The sequence below is a fragment of the Takifugu flavidus genome, chromosome 7 (genome assembly GCF_003711565.1).
Source record: "Takifugu flavidus isolate HTHZ2018 chromosome 7, ASM371156v2, whole genome shotgun sequence".
Taxonomy (NCBI): Eukaryota; Metazoa; Chordata; class Actinopteri; order Tetraodontiformes; family Tetraodontidae; genus Takifugu; species Takifugu flavidus.
Genome location: NC_079526.1, coordinates 14,376,184 through 14,388,861, shown reverse-complemented (window position 1 = coordinate 14,388,861; position 12,678 = coordinate 14,376,184). Strand labels below are relative to the sequence as shown.

The 12,678-nt window shown below is 47.1% G+C and overlaps 1 protein-coding gene across 2 annotated transcripts; it reads left to right on the top strand.

Annotated features, from left to right (window-relative positions):
* The first annotated feature begins 3,265 nt into the window (after positions 1–3,265).
* zmat3 (zinc finger, matrin-type 3) lies at positions 3,266–12,599 on the top strand. Of its 2 annotated transcripts, none has more exons than XM_057038507.1 (6): positions 3,266–3,487; positions 7,060–7,781; positions 7,858–7,998; positions 8,854–9,020; positions 9,167–9,270; positions 10,187–12,599. In XM_057038507.1, the coding sequence occupies exons 1-6, from the start codon at positions 3,367–3,369 to the stop codon at positions 10,393–10,395; spliced, it is 1,464 nt and encodes a 487-aa protein (XP_056894487.1). In that variant the 5' UTR covers positions 3,266–3,366; the 3' UTR covers positions 10,396–12,599. The 2 variants fall into 2 exon arrangements, with proteins under 2 accessions (XP_056894487.1, XP_056894488.1); XM_057038508.1 differs by having other exon boundaries at positions 3,267–3,487; positions 7,063–7,781.
* Positions 12,600–12,678: the final 79 nt, after the last annotated feature.

The following is a 12,678-nucleotide window of genomic DNA, read 5'->3' as shown; positions in this document are numbered from 1 at the left end:
TCTCCTCTCCTCCTCTCATCTCCTCTCTCTCCTCTCTCATCTCCCCTTCTCCCATCTCCTCTCCTCTCTCTCTCTCCTCTCCTCCTTCTCTCCCCTCCCCTCCTCTCCCCTCCCCCTCCTCTCCTCTCTCCTCCCCTCATTTTCCTCTCCTTCTCTCCCCTCCTCTCTCTCTCTCCTCCCCTCTCCTCTCCCTCCTCCATCTCCCCTCTCCCCTTCTCTTCCCCTACCTCTCCTCTCCTCTTATTCCTCTCCTTCTCTCCTCTCCTCCTCTCCTCTCCTCGCCTCTTCTCTCCCCTCCTCCTCCCCTCTCTTCTTCGCTCCTCCCTCTCTCCTCTCCTCCCCTCTCCCTCTCTCCTCTTCCTCTCTCCTTCTCCTCTCTCCTCTCCTCCCCTCCTCCCTTCTCTCCTCTCATCTCCCCATTTCTCTTCCCCTCCCCTCTCCCTTACCTCTCCTTCTCTCCTCTCCTCTCCTCTCCTTCTCGTCTCTTCTCTCTTCTCCCCTTCTCTCCTCTCTCTCCTTCTCTCTCCCCTTTTCTCCTCTCATCTCTCTTCTCCCCTCTCCTCTCCTCTCTCCTCTTCTCCCCTCTCCTCTCTCCTCCCTCTCCTCTCCCCCCCCTCCTCCTCTCCTCTCCTCTCCTCCTTCCTCTCCTCCCCTCTCCTCTCTTCTCTCCCCTCCTTCTCTCCCCTCCCCTCCCCTCCCCTCTCCTCCTCTCCTCTCCTCTCCTCCTCCTCTCCTCTCCTCTCTCTCCTCTCCTCTCCTCTCCTTCCTCTCTCCTCTCCTCTCCTCCTCCTCTCCTCTCCTCTCCTCTCCTCCCCTCTCTCTCCTCTCCTCTCCTCTCCTCTTCCTCTCTCTTTCCTCTCTTCTCTCCTCTCCTCTCCTCTCCTTCTCTTCTCTTCTCTCCCCTCTTCTCCTCTCATCTCCCCTCTCCCCTCTCCTCTCCTCTCCTCTCCTCCTCTCCTCTCCTCTCCTCTCCCTCCCCTCCCCTCCCCTCCTCTCCCCTCTCCTCTCCTCTCCTCCCTCTCCTCTCCTCTCCTCTTCCCCCTCCTCCTCTCTCTCCCTCTCCTCTCCTCTCCTCTCCTCTCCTCTCCTCTCCTCTCCTCCCTCTCCTCTCCTCTCCTCCCCTCTCCTCTCCTCTCCTCTTCCTCCTCTCCTCTCCTCTATTCCTCTCCTCTCCTCTTCTCCTCCTCTCCTCTCCTCTCTTCCTCTTCTCTCCCCTTTTCTCCTCTCATCTCCTCTTCTCCCCTTTTCTCCTCTCTCTCTCCTCTTCTCCCTCTCCTCCTCCTTCTCTCCTCTTCTCCCTCTCTCCTCTTCCTCTCCCTCCCCTCCCCTCCTCCTCCCCTTCTCCCTCCTCTCCTCCTCCCTCTCCTCTCCTCTCCTCTCCTCTCCTCCCCTCCTCTCCCCTCTCCCTCCCCCTCCCCGCCCGTCCACCCTCCCCTCCCTCTCCCCTCCCCTCCCCTCCCTTCTCCTCTCCTCTCCTCTTCTCTCTCCCCTCCCCCCTCCTCCCTCTCCTCCCTCTCCTCCTCTCTCCTCTCCTCTCTCCTCTCCTCTCCTCTCCTCTCCTCCCCTCTCCCTCTCCCCTCCCCTCCCCTCCTCTCCTCTCCTCCTCTCCTCCTCCTCTCCTCTCCTCTCCTCCCCTTCTCCCCTCTCCTCTCCTCTCCTCTCCTCTCGCTCTCCTCTCCTCTTCCTCTCCTCTCCTCTCCCCTCCCCTCGTTCTCCCCTGCCCTCCCCTCCTCTCCATCTCCTGCCTGTCCTCCTCCCTCTCCTCTCCTCTCCTCTCCTCTCCTCTCCCTCTCATCCTCTCCTCTCCCATCTCCTCTCCGCCGTCCGTCTCCCTCCTCTCCTCTCCTCCTCTCCTCTCCTCTTCTCCCCTCCGCCTCTCCTCTCCTCTCCTCTCCTCTCCTCTCCTCGTCTCTACCTCTTATTTCGCTCTCCTGTCTCTCCTCTCCTCTCCTTCTCTTCTCTTCTCCTCCTCCCTTTTCTCTCCTCTCATCTCCTCTTCTCTCTCCCCCCTTTCTCTCTCCTCATCTCCCCTCTTCTCCCCTCTCCTCTCCTTCTCTCCTCTTCTCCCCTCTCCTCTCCTCTCCCCTCCCCTCTCCCTCCGCCCTCCTGCCTCTCCTCTCCTCTCCTCTCCTCTCCGTCTCCTCTCCTCTTCCTCTCCTCCCCTCTCCCTCTCGTCCTCGAAGGGGGCTCCCTCCCCTCCCCGCCTCCCCTCCCCCTCGCCCTCCCCTCCCCTCGACCTCTCTCCCCGTCTTCCTCTCCTCTCCTCTCGCCCTCCTCTCCCTCCCCTCCCCCTTCCCCTCTCCTCTCCTCTCTCTTCGTCGCTCATCCTCTCCTCTCCTCTGCTCCTTCTCCGCTTCCCGCCCTCCCCTCCCGCTTCCCGCTTCCCCTCTCCTCTCCATCTCCTCCTCTCCTCTCCTCTCCAGTCTCCTCTGCCTCTCCTCTTCTCTCCCTCTCCTCCCCTCTCCTCTATCCTCTCCTCTCCTCTCCTCTCTCTCTCTCTCTCTCCGGGAACCCGCTCCCCTCTCCTGCTCCTTCCTTGCCTCTTCCTCCTCTCATCCCTCCTCCTCTCCTCTCCTCTCCCACTGGCCTCTCCTCTCCTCTCATGGAATGATGAATATTTGGACTGATACAGTGGTTTCTTCCATCCAGCTGTTTCTTACGGTGGCCGAGAGGTGCGAAACACTTTTGATTGATTTTATCATTCGTGATCAACTGCATTACACAAGTACACGTATGTTTATGGGCGTGATTGTTAAACACTTGATTGTTGGCAAGTGATTTGCAACCGGATATGAATTAAAATGCAATTAGATAAAGTTCCGATGAGATGAATGAGCCCATAATATAATTTTTGAAAACGTAAGCCAACAAAAATAACGGAAAATTATTGTGCTAAATTCCTAGGTAGAATACAGTGTATGGTTTTATGATTATTATGATTATTATTATTATATTAAAATCATATCCATATTATTCTGTTTGAACGTAGCACATAGGTGTAACAAAATATGTCATGATTGAGCCCTATATACAAACCAACAGCGCTGAAATCGGAAATGGACTATACCAAATCCAAAAGGGGTGTGAGAGGAACCCTAAGAAGCTTTACACCCTAAGTAATCTACTCTAGCGATTTAAATGTGTTCTCCAGACAGGCATCGTAATAAATAAACTAACACAAGCATATATGGTGTGGATTAGGATGCTTTATCTCTACATTTTAGGCGGAAATGTATTTCCGTCTTGAGAGAACGCCCCTCCGGTAAAAGGTGCGATGCCTGAGCGTGCTGTGCGGTCTGTCATCCTGCTGCCTGGCCGTCCGGTTTTTCGGAGAGAAGAAGTTGGCAAAGGGATGTGACTGTAAGGATGGCGCTGCAGCTGAAGAATGGGACTGCAACGTACTACCAGAGTGCAGAATTCTGCAGAAATTACACTTCGCCGCCTGTCAGCTACGGTGACAGCAGACATTATCTTGCCCGATTCCCAGGTAAAGAGCCACACAGGATCACTCCCCTTGAGTGTCAGCAGTCTTTATGCGCAAAAATTGGGGGGGTGGGGGAGGGATCTACCCAGGGACATTTGCAGATCGTAAATAACAGGGAAACGTAGCTGTTGGTTTAGTGTCGTCGTCATCATCACCATCCTTCTCATCTTCAGCTCATCTGGGGGTTTGCAACGTGCATCATTCTGATCATTTTGCAGATGCTGCATTGAAAAATCTGAAGCTGTGAAGACACTCTCGTAGTCTCTTATGCTGTAGGAGAGCTCTCACGGTCCCCATGGAGGACCCAGAGAGCTCCTTACTGTAATTTGAAACAGTGCAATGCAATGTTCACTTCCTTCAGTAAGTCAAGTGGCCTGTTGTCAGGGCAAGTGGGGGCTGAGTCGTTGCTTTGCTCAGCTTGATCTGCTCCGCTGATGACGGCATGAGGCTATTACACAGTGAGGGTTTCTTCTTTGCACCTGCATGCTGCTAAAACAGCGTTTCCTGTTGATGCCATCTCATAGCCATACAGTGGATTCACCGCTTGACACTGAATCCCTCCATCAAAGAGTCATGACTCTCCACATCTCTGCTCAGCCTCTACAGTACATTTCTTTTGCCATTGCTGAGACGTCAGTTGATTAATGACAGAAATTTCGTCGCACCTAAGCGATTGAGTATTATCAAATACAGCAGCGAATTTCCCAACTTACCCCCGATGAGCCACAACCATTTACATTGATTTGTGATGAGGACAAAAAGAGCAGAGCTGATAATGAGCTCGAGTTATTCTGCAAAGTCATTTGGTGGCTGTTGTTCTTCTGCATGGCACGAACAGATAATTATCTCAACAGTAATAGGGCCCTGAAGATGAGGGCTGGGTATCTGCATTCACATCACATTAAATGTTATCCATGCAGGCAGATTCTGAGTGTCTAGCTTTACTATAATGGTTCAGCAGGATGTTTCTGGTGCCCATTGAAGCAGATGGAATATGTGTGGGAGGCATGTGCTTCCCATCGCTCTATAATTTATATATAACACAATATGGCGAGAAAAACTCAACAGAACATGAACGCTTGACCTATTTAGATGATCAGGCACCAGGAAAGATGCATCAGTTATTGCGGATGTGGGTACAGTTGCGCTAATCCAATGCACAATTCAGTTTTTAATTTAAACCAAACAGTAGCAGAACAACACTTGCAGTTCAGTACTATTGTCATAACGCACATACCTGTGCTGTGAACACACACACACACACACACACACACACACACACACACACACACACACACAGACACACACACGCACACACACACACACACACACACACACACACACACACACACAACACACACACACACACGTGCCTCAGCTCTGTGCACTCCATTTTGTTAGCCTGGATCTGTGTCTCTGAGGGGGAACACAAGGCTGCCCTTGGCCTATCTAGCTCACATTAATATAATGGGCAGAACAGGAGCAAACGCTGCTGTCTCACACCTTCTGGTCGAAAATAGTTCCTCTTTACTGTGTTGACAGAATACAAAAACTGCTCTTTTTCGACGGTCTTGTGAGGTCACTAATTCTGCTGACTAAGTACAGCTGTTATCGCCTTTCCTACTGGAAATGTCAGATTTTACCCTCATTTTCTTCGGTTAAATATATGTTCTTTTCTCTGGGCCACCAAGTCATCACTTATTCTCTGCTGCTAGAAAAGCAAATGTGTTTCAGAACAAATCAATAATTGCCTATAAAGCATTTTCAGTTTCTGAATGATTGATGAGGTACTCGGTACATTTAGCTGTCTTGGTCATACCTGGAGTTCAAACTATGTAATCCTTATTTTTTTAATTCGCTTTTCATGTCTACATAATATTTTATTTTACTTTCTACCTGATAGGGGAAGTAATATCATAAATTCTCTGCAATAAACCTTTCAAAGAGAAGGATTTCACAAGCACGCTCTCTGATTTTAATAGTTTATTCTAATGTTGAGTGTTTACCTATTGGGTTTCCAGTCAGGATTTTCAGACTAACTAACTCAGTTAGAAAGTGGGACTCATTTCAAATTTATTCTGGTGGTTCAATCATAATATCCATTTGAGAGACTTGTTTAATGGAATTACATGCGCCTGTGCCAGGCCAGCAAAACCAGCCACTCTACTTGGCCCATAATGCGTTTTTACTTGGCATAATATGTTTTTTTATTCTTAGTAACAGCAGCATGGCAAGCAAATTGACAAGAGAACAGCAGAGAGCTCACTCTGTGACGAGACAGTGCCGAGGAAACATCAGTCTCTGTTATTTTATATACCGCAACGATTGAAATACCTGCCAGCAGGTTAAAGCATTTCCATTGTGGACAATATTGATACTATTATTTTGTACCTCTGTAAAGGAGCCACTGATTGTCAGTGCAATGTACAATACATGTGGGTTTTCTACTGTTTTGGCCCTCACCGTTATCAACCAGAAAGCCTTGTTTATAAGAAACTGCACATATTTACTGTTAAATCCAGTCTAAGCTTACTGGACTTGATGTTTATTAATGATTTGCATTAGTTTGTGGCCTCTCTCTGGTGTGTCTGCATCAGAATTTAGAGCTTCATTCACCCTCTTTGTCTTTCGTTGGGTGTCCTCTCATAAATGCTACTGCGCCGCTCTACATTGTTGTGCTAATTGCTCCAAATCCAGCAAGTGTTTTTTTTTGTGTGTGTGTGTGTGTGTGGGGGGGGGGGGGGGGGGACTTTCTGCACACATAATCCAAAAATGTTGCGAAGCTGCTGCTTTATTCCGCAGGAAGGTCTACAGCTCTTGTAAGTGTTTCAGGCGCCTGTGTTGCAGCTGCCACAACAGTTGTAAGGTCAGTAGGTTGTCCGGCGTGTCTGTCCGCTGAGGTCAGCCCAGCAAGGTGACAGACGGGCAGATACACACCCAGGAGACAGACGTACAGTAAGCAGCAGTCGGAAACACAAACACTCCAGGTTATTTTGGGTCAGCGTGTTGCTGCCATTGGCATCGAATTGGATTCTGAATAAAAGCTTTCAGCACAGCGACTTTTGACACAGCTGTTGACCTATTACTGACCGACCAACACACACTCACACACACACACAAGCTCAAACAGACTTCAGGCAGTGATCAGTTTTAATCAAAGAAACATGAGTATTTAATGTCTGTTTGTGTGCATGCGAGTGCATATGTGCCCTATCCAATGTCCCATATGCATGACTGCAGGCAGCGTCAGTTCTTTCTAGTCTTCCTGATGCTCACTGTAGTGTGAAACTCCACAGTTCTGGAATGCCTTTCCTTTCATACGTCACTTTACATCAATTCTGCCTCAGGGCTCCAACCCTCAGATGCATTCTCTCTACAGCTCCTCTAGAATCTTTGGGTTTTCACCCAGTTTCTTTTCAAAAGGCATATTTATTATTATATTTTCTTAATTTTTGCATACTGACAGCAAATTAGGATGAATTGTTCAATGCTAAGCTCCAAAATCCAGGAACCATAGATTGTTCTTCTGCCTTTTTCTGTCTAAATATACAAGCGTTCCATCCCTCTGATGTCAGCAGGTCCTGAGACCATGTTGAAGCCTCCTCTGAGTCTCTTCAGTCACCCACAGCAGACCTTCCACTGTATGGACTCACTGCATCAGTTAGGACCTCCACCAATGGCACCAGCCCAGCCTCTAGGCCCACCGCCTATAGCCTCTGCTCAAGGAATCGGCCCCCCAACTGTGGTTGCCACTAGGACTCTAGCCCCCCCTCCGATAAATACGAGTCACACATTAAGGCCTCCCCCTATCACCCCATCACACAGCCTGGGCCCTCCCCCTATGGCTCCAGCTCAGCCAATGCGGCTGCCACCGATGGCACATGCCTTAGGGCCGACAGTGCCTCCCAATATGGACCTAACACCGCCGCTGGGGCTTCCACCTCTCAACCCTGCTCATGCGCTGGTCCCCCCACCTGTAGTAACACCTGGAAATGGTCAGTTACCACTACCCCCCAGTCCACTGTCTTCACCTCCAGCTCCAAGTCCAGAACCATCACAGGTGCCACAGAGGCTACCACCTCCAGCCATCATCCCAGCCCCAGTGTCCTGCCTCATTTCCAGCCCCCTACTGGGACAGGGACCCCTAGCTAGCGAGCAGCCGCAGGATGATGACCCTCCTCTGGGTGCAGAGGAGCAAGAGGACTCTCTTGGACTGGGGGAACTTTGTAAACCACTGTATTGCAAGCTCTGCAATGTGACACTCAACTCTGCTCAGCAGGCACAAGCTCACTACCAGGTCAGACGATGCATTTTACCCACGTGAAATATTAAGATGCAGATTTATGTTTCTTCCTCCTTGTCTGTGTTTTTAGGGAAAAAATCACAGCAAAAAGCTCAGAAATTTCTATGCTGGCAGTCAGCAGCCTCCAGCCATCAGAATCCCTGAGGCGCTTGAGGGGGCCGGCCAGACGGCACTAAGCTCAGGATCCAATGACGGTGACGCGGGAAGGCAGGTTAGATCCTCACTTAGCAACTGAGCTCCAGCGTACCTGATCGTTGCTCTTTTAGAGGAGCAGGTGGGTGTAATGCTGCTGAAGTGGCCGATGGAGGTCATTTCCCTCCGAGGGGGTGGTGAAAACAAATTGCAATTGTCGAGCTGCTTTCTTGTTGTTGTTGTTTTCACTCAAACAGCCAAAATTCATTTAATCAGTCATTTTGTTATTTTATTTTTCATTATTCTAACCTATAGTTACAGGGTCTTAATACCAAAAGAAGACAGTCCAGAAGACTCGAGTAGAAAAAGCACATTTAATGGCTGGAGTGTACAAAATGCAGAATGTTTAGATGCATCTCCTGCATGTTTGCTATTAAACCTGCACTACATTTATTCTGGATGAGTGACATTACATTATAAGGCACAACGCAGTGTGTAACGACAGTGAAAAGTCACACCGGTCGTAACCTCAAAGGTCTGAACTTTTGGGTCCTCTCAACAGTGTCAATCCTAAAAACAGTCTAAAAATAAAGAAACAGCATTAAAATGCACAATCATGAAATAGTGGCAAGGATTAGTCAGCATTTCTGTTATATAAACTGTGAAATCATGCTGACTGTTTCTAAAAAGACAATGGGACACAAGCATCCCATCAAACAGCATTATCTTTACCCTGCAGTAAAGCTTTCACCACTCCCAACCACCTTCTCAGGACCACCTTAAATGTCATTTACATTACTAACATTAGTGTTTGTGATTCCCTTTAAAACGTTGACCTGTCCACATAAATCATGCAAAATGTGTGTGTGTTTTTTTTAAAACCCCCTCCAAAAGGCTCTATTTTTAACTTTTAAAGCATTGCCTGTGTCCACAGGCTCTGTATAAAGGGGCGACCCGTGTCATCCTGGCCACAGAAAATGACTACTGTAAGCTGTGTGACGCCTCGTTCAGTTCACTGGCCGTTGCTCAGGCACACTATCAAGGCAAGAACCACGCCAAGAAACTGCGGCTCGCTGAAGCCCAACAGAACTCCACTAACGTGTAGGTCTCCTTATTTGTTTATATTCATAGATCACTTTTTCCTGAACTTCTTTACCCCACAGCTGAGGTCATGGCATCGTTTTCAGACAGGAATATTATAGCATATAGTCAAAGCACTAAATGTGATTTACATGCGTCTGCGGCAGAGAGAGCACCAGTGAGGCAGCTCCCAAAAGGAGCAGGAAAGATGGCAGCGAGTACAGACTGGTGAAGAACCGCCGCAGCCCACAGCTGCCTGCTTCTGTGTCAGGTAACAGTCCATGGCATGCTAGATTCAGCTGTATGATTATTTAGCTCCGCTTCCTGAATCAATATGCTAGCAGGTCACCTAAACTGTATATGTATCTGTCGTATTAAAGATTAGATATGTGACTAAATGCAAAAAATGGAGGCTGGATATTTTTAAAAAAGGCTAATTTACAATAGTAAAGATGAGCAAACATTGAATATTCTATACATCTATCAACATTTTGTTTTCATCTGTGTTTGCAAGGCTTGTTTAATTTAGCATGTTTTAATTCAGTGCTGAGGGAGGTGTTTCAAAAATGTTATGAGGGACTCATTTTGGTCATTTTCCTTTAAAAGTGTGCCTCAATAGATTCATATCAGAGCAGATTTTCTGCTGCTGATGTCATTCAATCAGTCTCTCTCCTTTGTCTTTTGCTATACTTAATGGAAATTAATTTAGGACAGAGCAATGAATAATTAAGGTGGATTTTCTCTCTCTCTCCCTCTGCGCCATTCTGCTGATTTAATCAGTTTTCTTGATGGACGAACCTCAAAATAGCTGCAGTAACCTTTTTGCTTTCTTTTTTCCACCTCGCTCCCTCTCTCGTCTTGTTCTGTATGTGTTGAATCAATGCAGGGAAATTTTATCAATACTCTTGATATAACTCATAATAAAGAATGATCTTAACAACATCGCCACCAATCATTGACACTGATGCATCATTGTCAAGTTTCAAATAAATAAATACAAAGGTCAGGGTCCACATCTGGCAACCTGAGGCAAAGGAGGTAAAGCACCAGCTGCAGTTGATGGGCAGAGTACAATAGCTTTAAGACGTCAATCTTTTCACATTCTTAACATAACTTTTGCTGTCATTCATAAGTCCAGAAAGGATCCGTCACCTTTAGCGGGCTCTGCTCTCTCCCCCCTCTCTAAGGGCCGTACTACAACCCCAGACCACGGCAGCGCATCCCCAGGGACCTGGCCATGTGTGTGACTCCCAGTGGACAGTTCTACTGCTCCATGTGCAACTGTGGAGCGGAGCAGGAGGCAGATTTCAGGCAACATCTGGAGAGCAAGCAGCATAAGGCCAAAGTGTCGGAGCTACGGTACCGCCACGAGATGGAGAACCTCGGGTACAGCTAAGACGCGTGGCGGGGGCAAAAAGGAGAAAATGCACTTGAACTTGTAATCTTGTACATATTTTGAAATAAGGCCAAAACACTTTAAATCCTCGTGTTTCGATAAACCAAATGAAGCTGTAAGTAGATTTAATGGACTTCTGTTCTCTGATTTAATCTGCGGCTGTGATTTCAGACTGCATCTGAGGAAGTCTTTGGATTTTTATGTTCAGGTCTCGAGACATTAAACCCACCGCCAGTTTAAACCCACCACCTTTTGTTACACGGTTTTCTTGTGTTTTCTTCAAGGCCTTGAGTGGGTTGACTCAGGATACCGATCAACACATTTGAGTCCAAACTGTTTCTATGCGGACTGGCGCAAAGTGAAAAATAGTCTGAGGAAGTTTCCTGAAGGACAAACTTGACTCCTTTATTTTTAATTGTTGTATGTGGATCAGCCCTGCAGGTATTTTTAAAGGCTCAACGGTGACGGTGATGTAAAAGGCCTGTTCTCAGAGCCATACGGGGCACAAAAGAGTTCATTCTTTACAACCTGAGTGAAATTTCCAGATGTATTTAGTACAGTAACTTCTAAACAAAGCACAACTACGCCAGGAGGCACTTTATGGAGTAAATGGATCTCAGCCTGCTGACCTCTTTGCAGCCTTTTCATGTGTATAAAGCTAAAGGCTCTGGTTAGCCTCTGTTCATGCTTTTGAGTGAAAGATGGAGTATTTTTACTATATATTGCCAATAATGCTCTTGTATTCAGTCCACTCAAATATGTAAATATTCTCAAATGACAGATGTAAATATGTTGTTTATTTGGTTAATATTAACGTATATTAAGGATCCAGCATTAAGATTCAGTTTCATCCTGGTCAGAAATGTTCGCAAAGGCTTAAAGTCCATCAAACACTGCGGTGGTTTTGTGTGGCTCTTAGAGGGGAAAAACAATCCTTTCCACCTGTTTAGGTAACTGGTCTGGTGCCATCTGTCTTTTTAAGATAACCAAATCATTCATTACGGGTCGGACTGACTAAACACTTTTCTTGCTCCACATTTGTTACGTGTTAATGAAAAAAGTTGACGTGCTTCTGGATTTGGACCTCATAGTCAATCACAATTCCTGCAGGAGGTGATGAGAATGGTGATTATATGGGATTCATTTTCAACCCTGTGTGACCTCTGTCCGGCCGCTTTTCTGTTCTCTGCCCAATGTGAAACAGTCACTTACGTAATTGGTGTCAGATTTGATTTTCGGCGGCAGTTTAGAAAAGTCCTGATCTGGACGTGCGATTAGGTGTCACGGCATGAAATGAAAGCAGCAGCATCCTGTTTTGATTTTGTTTTTCCTCTGGCTGCTGGTCTAGACGGTGAGGGGAAGGCAGCTATTCTCATCCTGCTTTTACACTAACACACACACAGAAATGGCCTCACACCAAAGCACTGTGAGGACTGTGTTGCGTTTTGATCCTAAACACGCGGGAGACTGTGAGACAGACACTAGAATTAAAACGCTACGCTGTATCGATCTGCTTTTGTGCATTTCAATCAAAGAGACTTCTTCAGGTCGGATGCCAGTTGTACTCTTTAAATAGCTCCTCTTTCTAGAAATAACTTCTTTGTCTCTGCCGCTGAATTCCTGCTTGACGGGGCAAAGTGCAATGAAATGAAACAGTTTTCAACATTTAACAGGCTTCTAATTGTGACACATTTCTGAAAATCCCAAGATTTCTGTTTAAACTGTCAAAAAGTGTCATCAATGCTAGGTTTCAATTGTTCCTGTGAATATGTTGTTTAAGAACATTGCTGTGGCATAAGGACCATTAGACCCATTCACCGATCATACTAAAGGTGATATATTTTCTCTTTCTTCCAATTCATTTTAACTCGGCTTCTATTTAAACCCACATTTAAACCTGTGTTAAATCAGTGAAAATGCTGTCTGTGTTTCTGCTGCGGCTGTGTTTATTTGCAACACTATAGTCAGAACATATGGAAGATTTCCCCATAATGTATCATCCTGGCAGATCTCAGGAGCCCCCACATTAACTAAGGGCCCCAGACGTCCTAGAAGTGCCCCTGCAGGACCCACAGAATAAACCTCAACATACTTTCAGTGCCTCTGAACATTGTTGATAATTCACCACTGACTGACTGGATGTCTGAATGACATTGTGCTTTTTTTTCCTGACAGATGAATAAACATGCAGGTGATATTAATAACGGCGCTGAGTCTGTGGTTTTTCCAGTCCTGCTGCTGCTGCCGAGGGATGTTTCTGTCATTATTAGCTCACAAGGTGAA

What these genes read in the sequence shown, in the direction of transcription:
- zmat3 (XM_057038507.1), top strand. Translation starts at nt 3,367, where the DNA reads ATGGCGCTGCAGCTGAAGAATGGGACTGCAACGTACTACCAGAGTGCA. An exon ending in AGGCACAAGCTCACTACCAG is followed by an intron (nt 7,782 to 7,857) that starts GTCAGACGATGC and finishes CTGTGTTTTTAG; the next exon opens with GGAAAAAATCACAGCAAAAA. An exon ending in GCTGCCTGCTTCTGTGTCAG is followed by an intron (nt 9,271 to 10,186) that starts GTAACAGTCCAT and finishes CCCCTCTCTAAG; the next exon opens with GGCCGTACTACAACCCCAGA.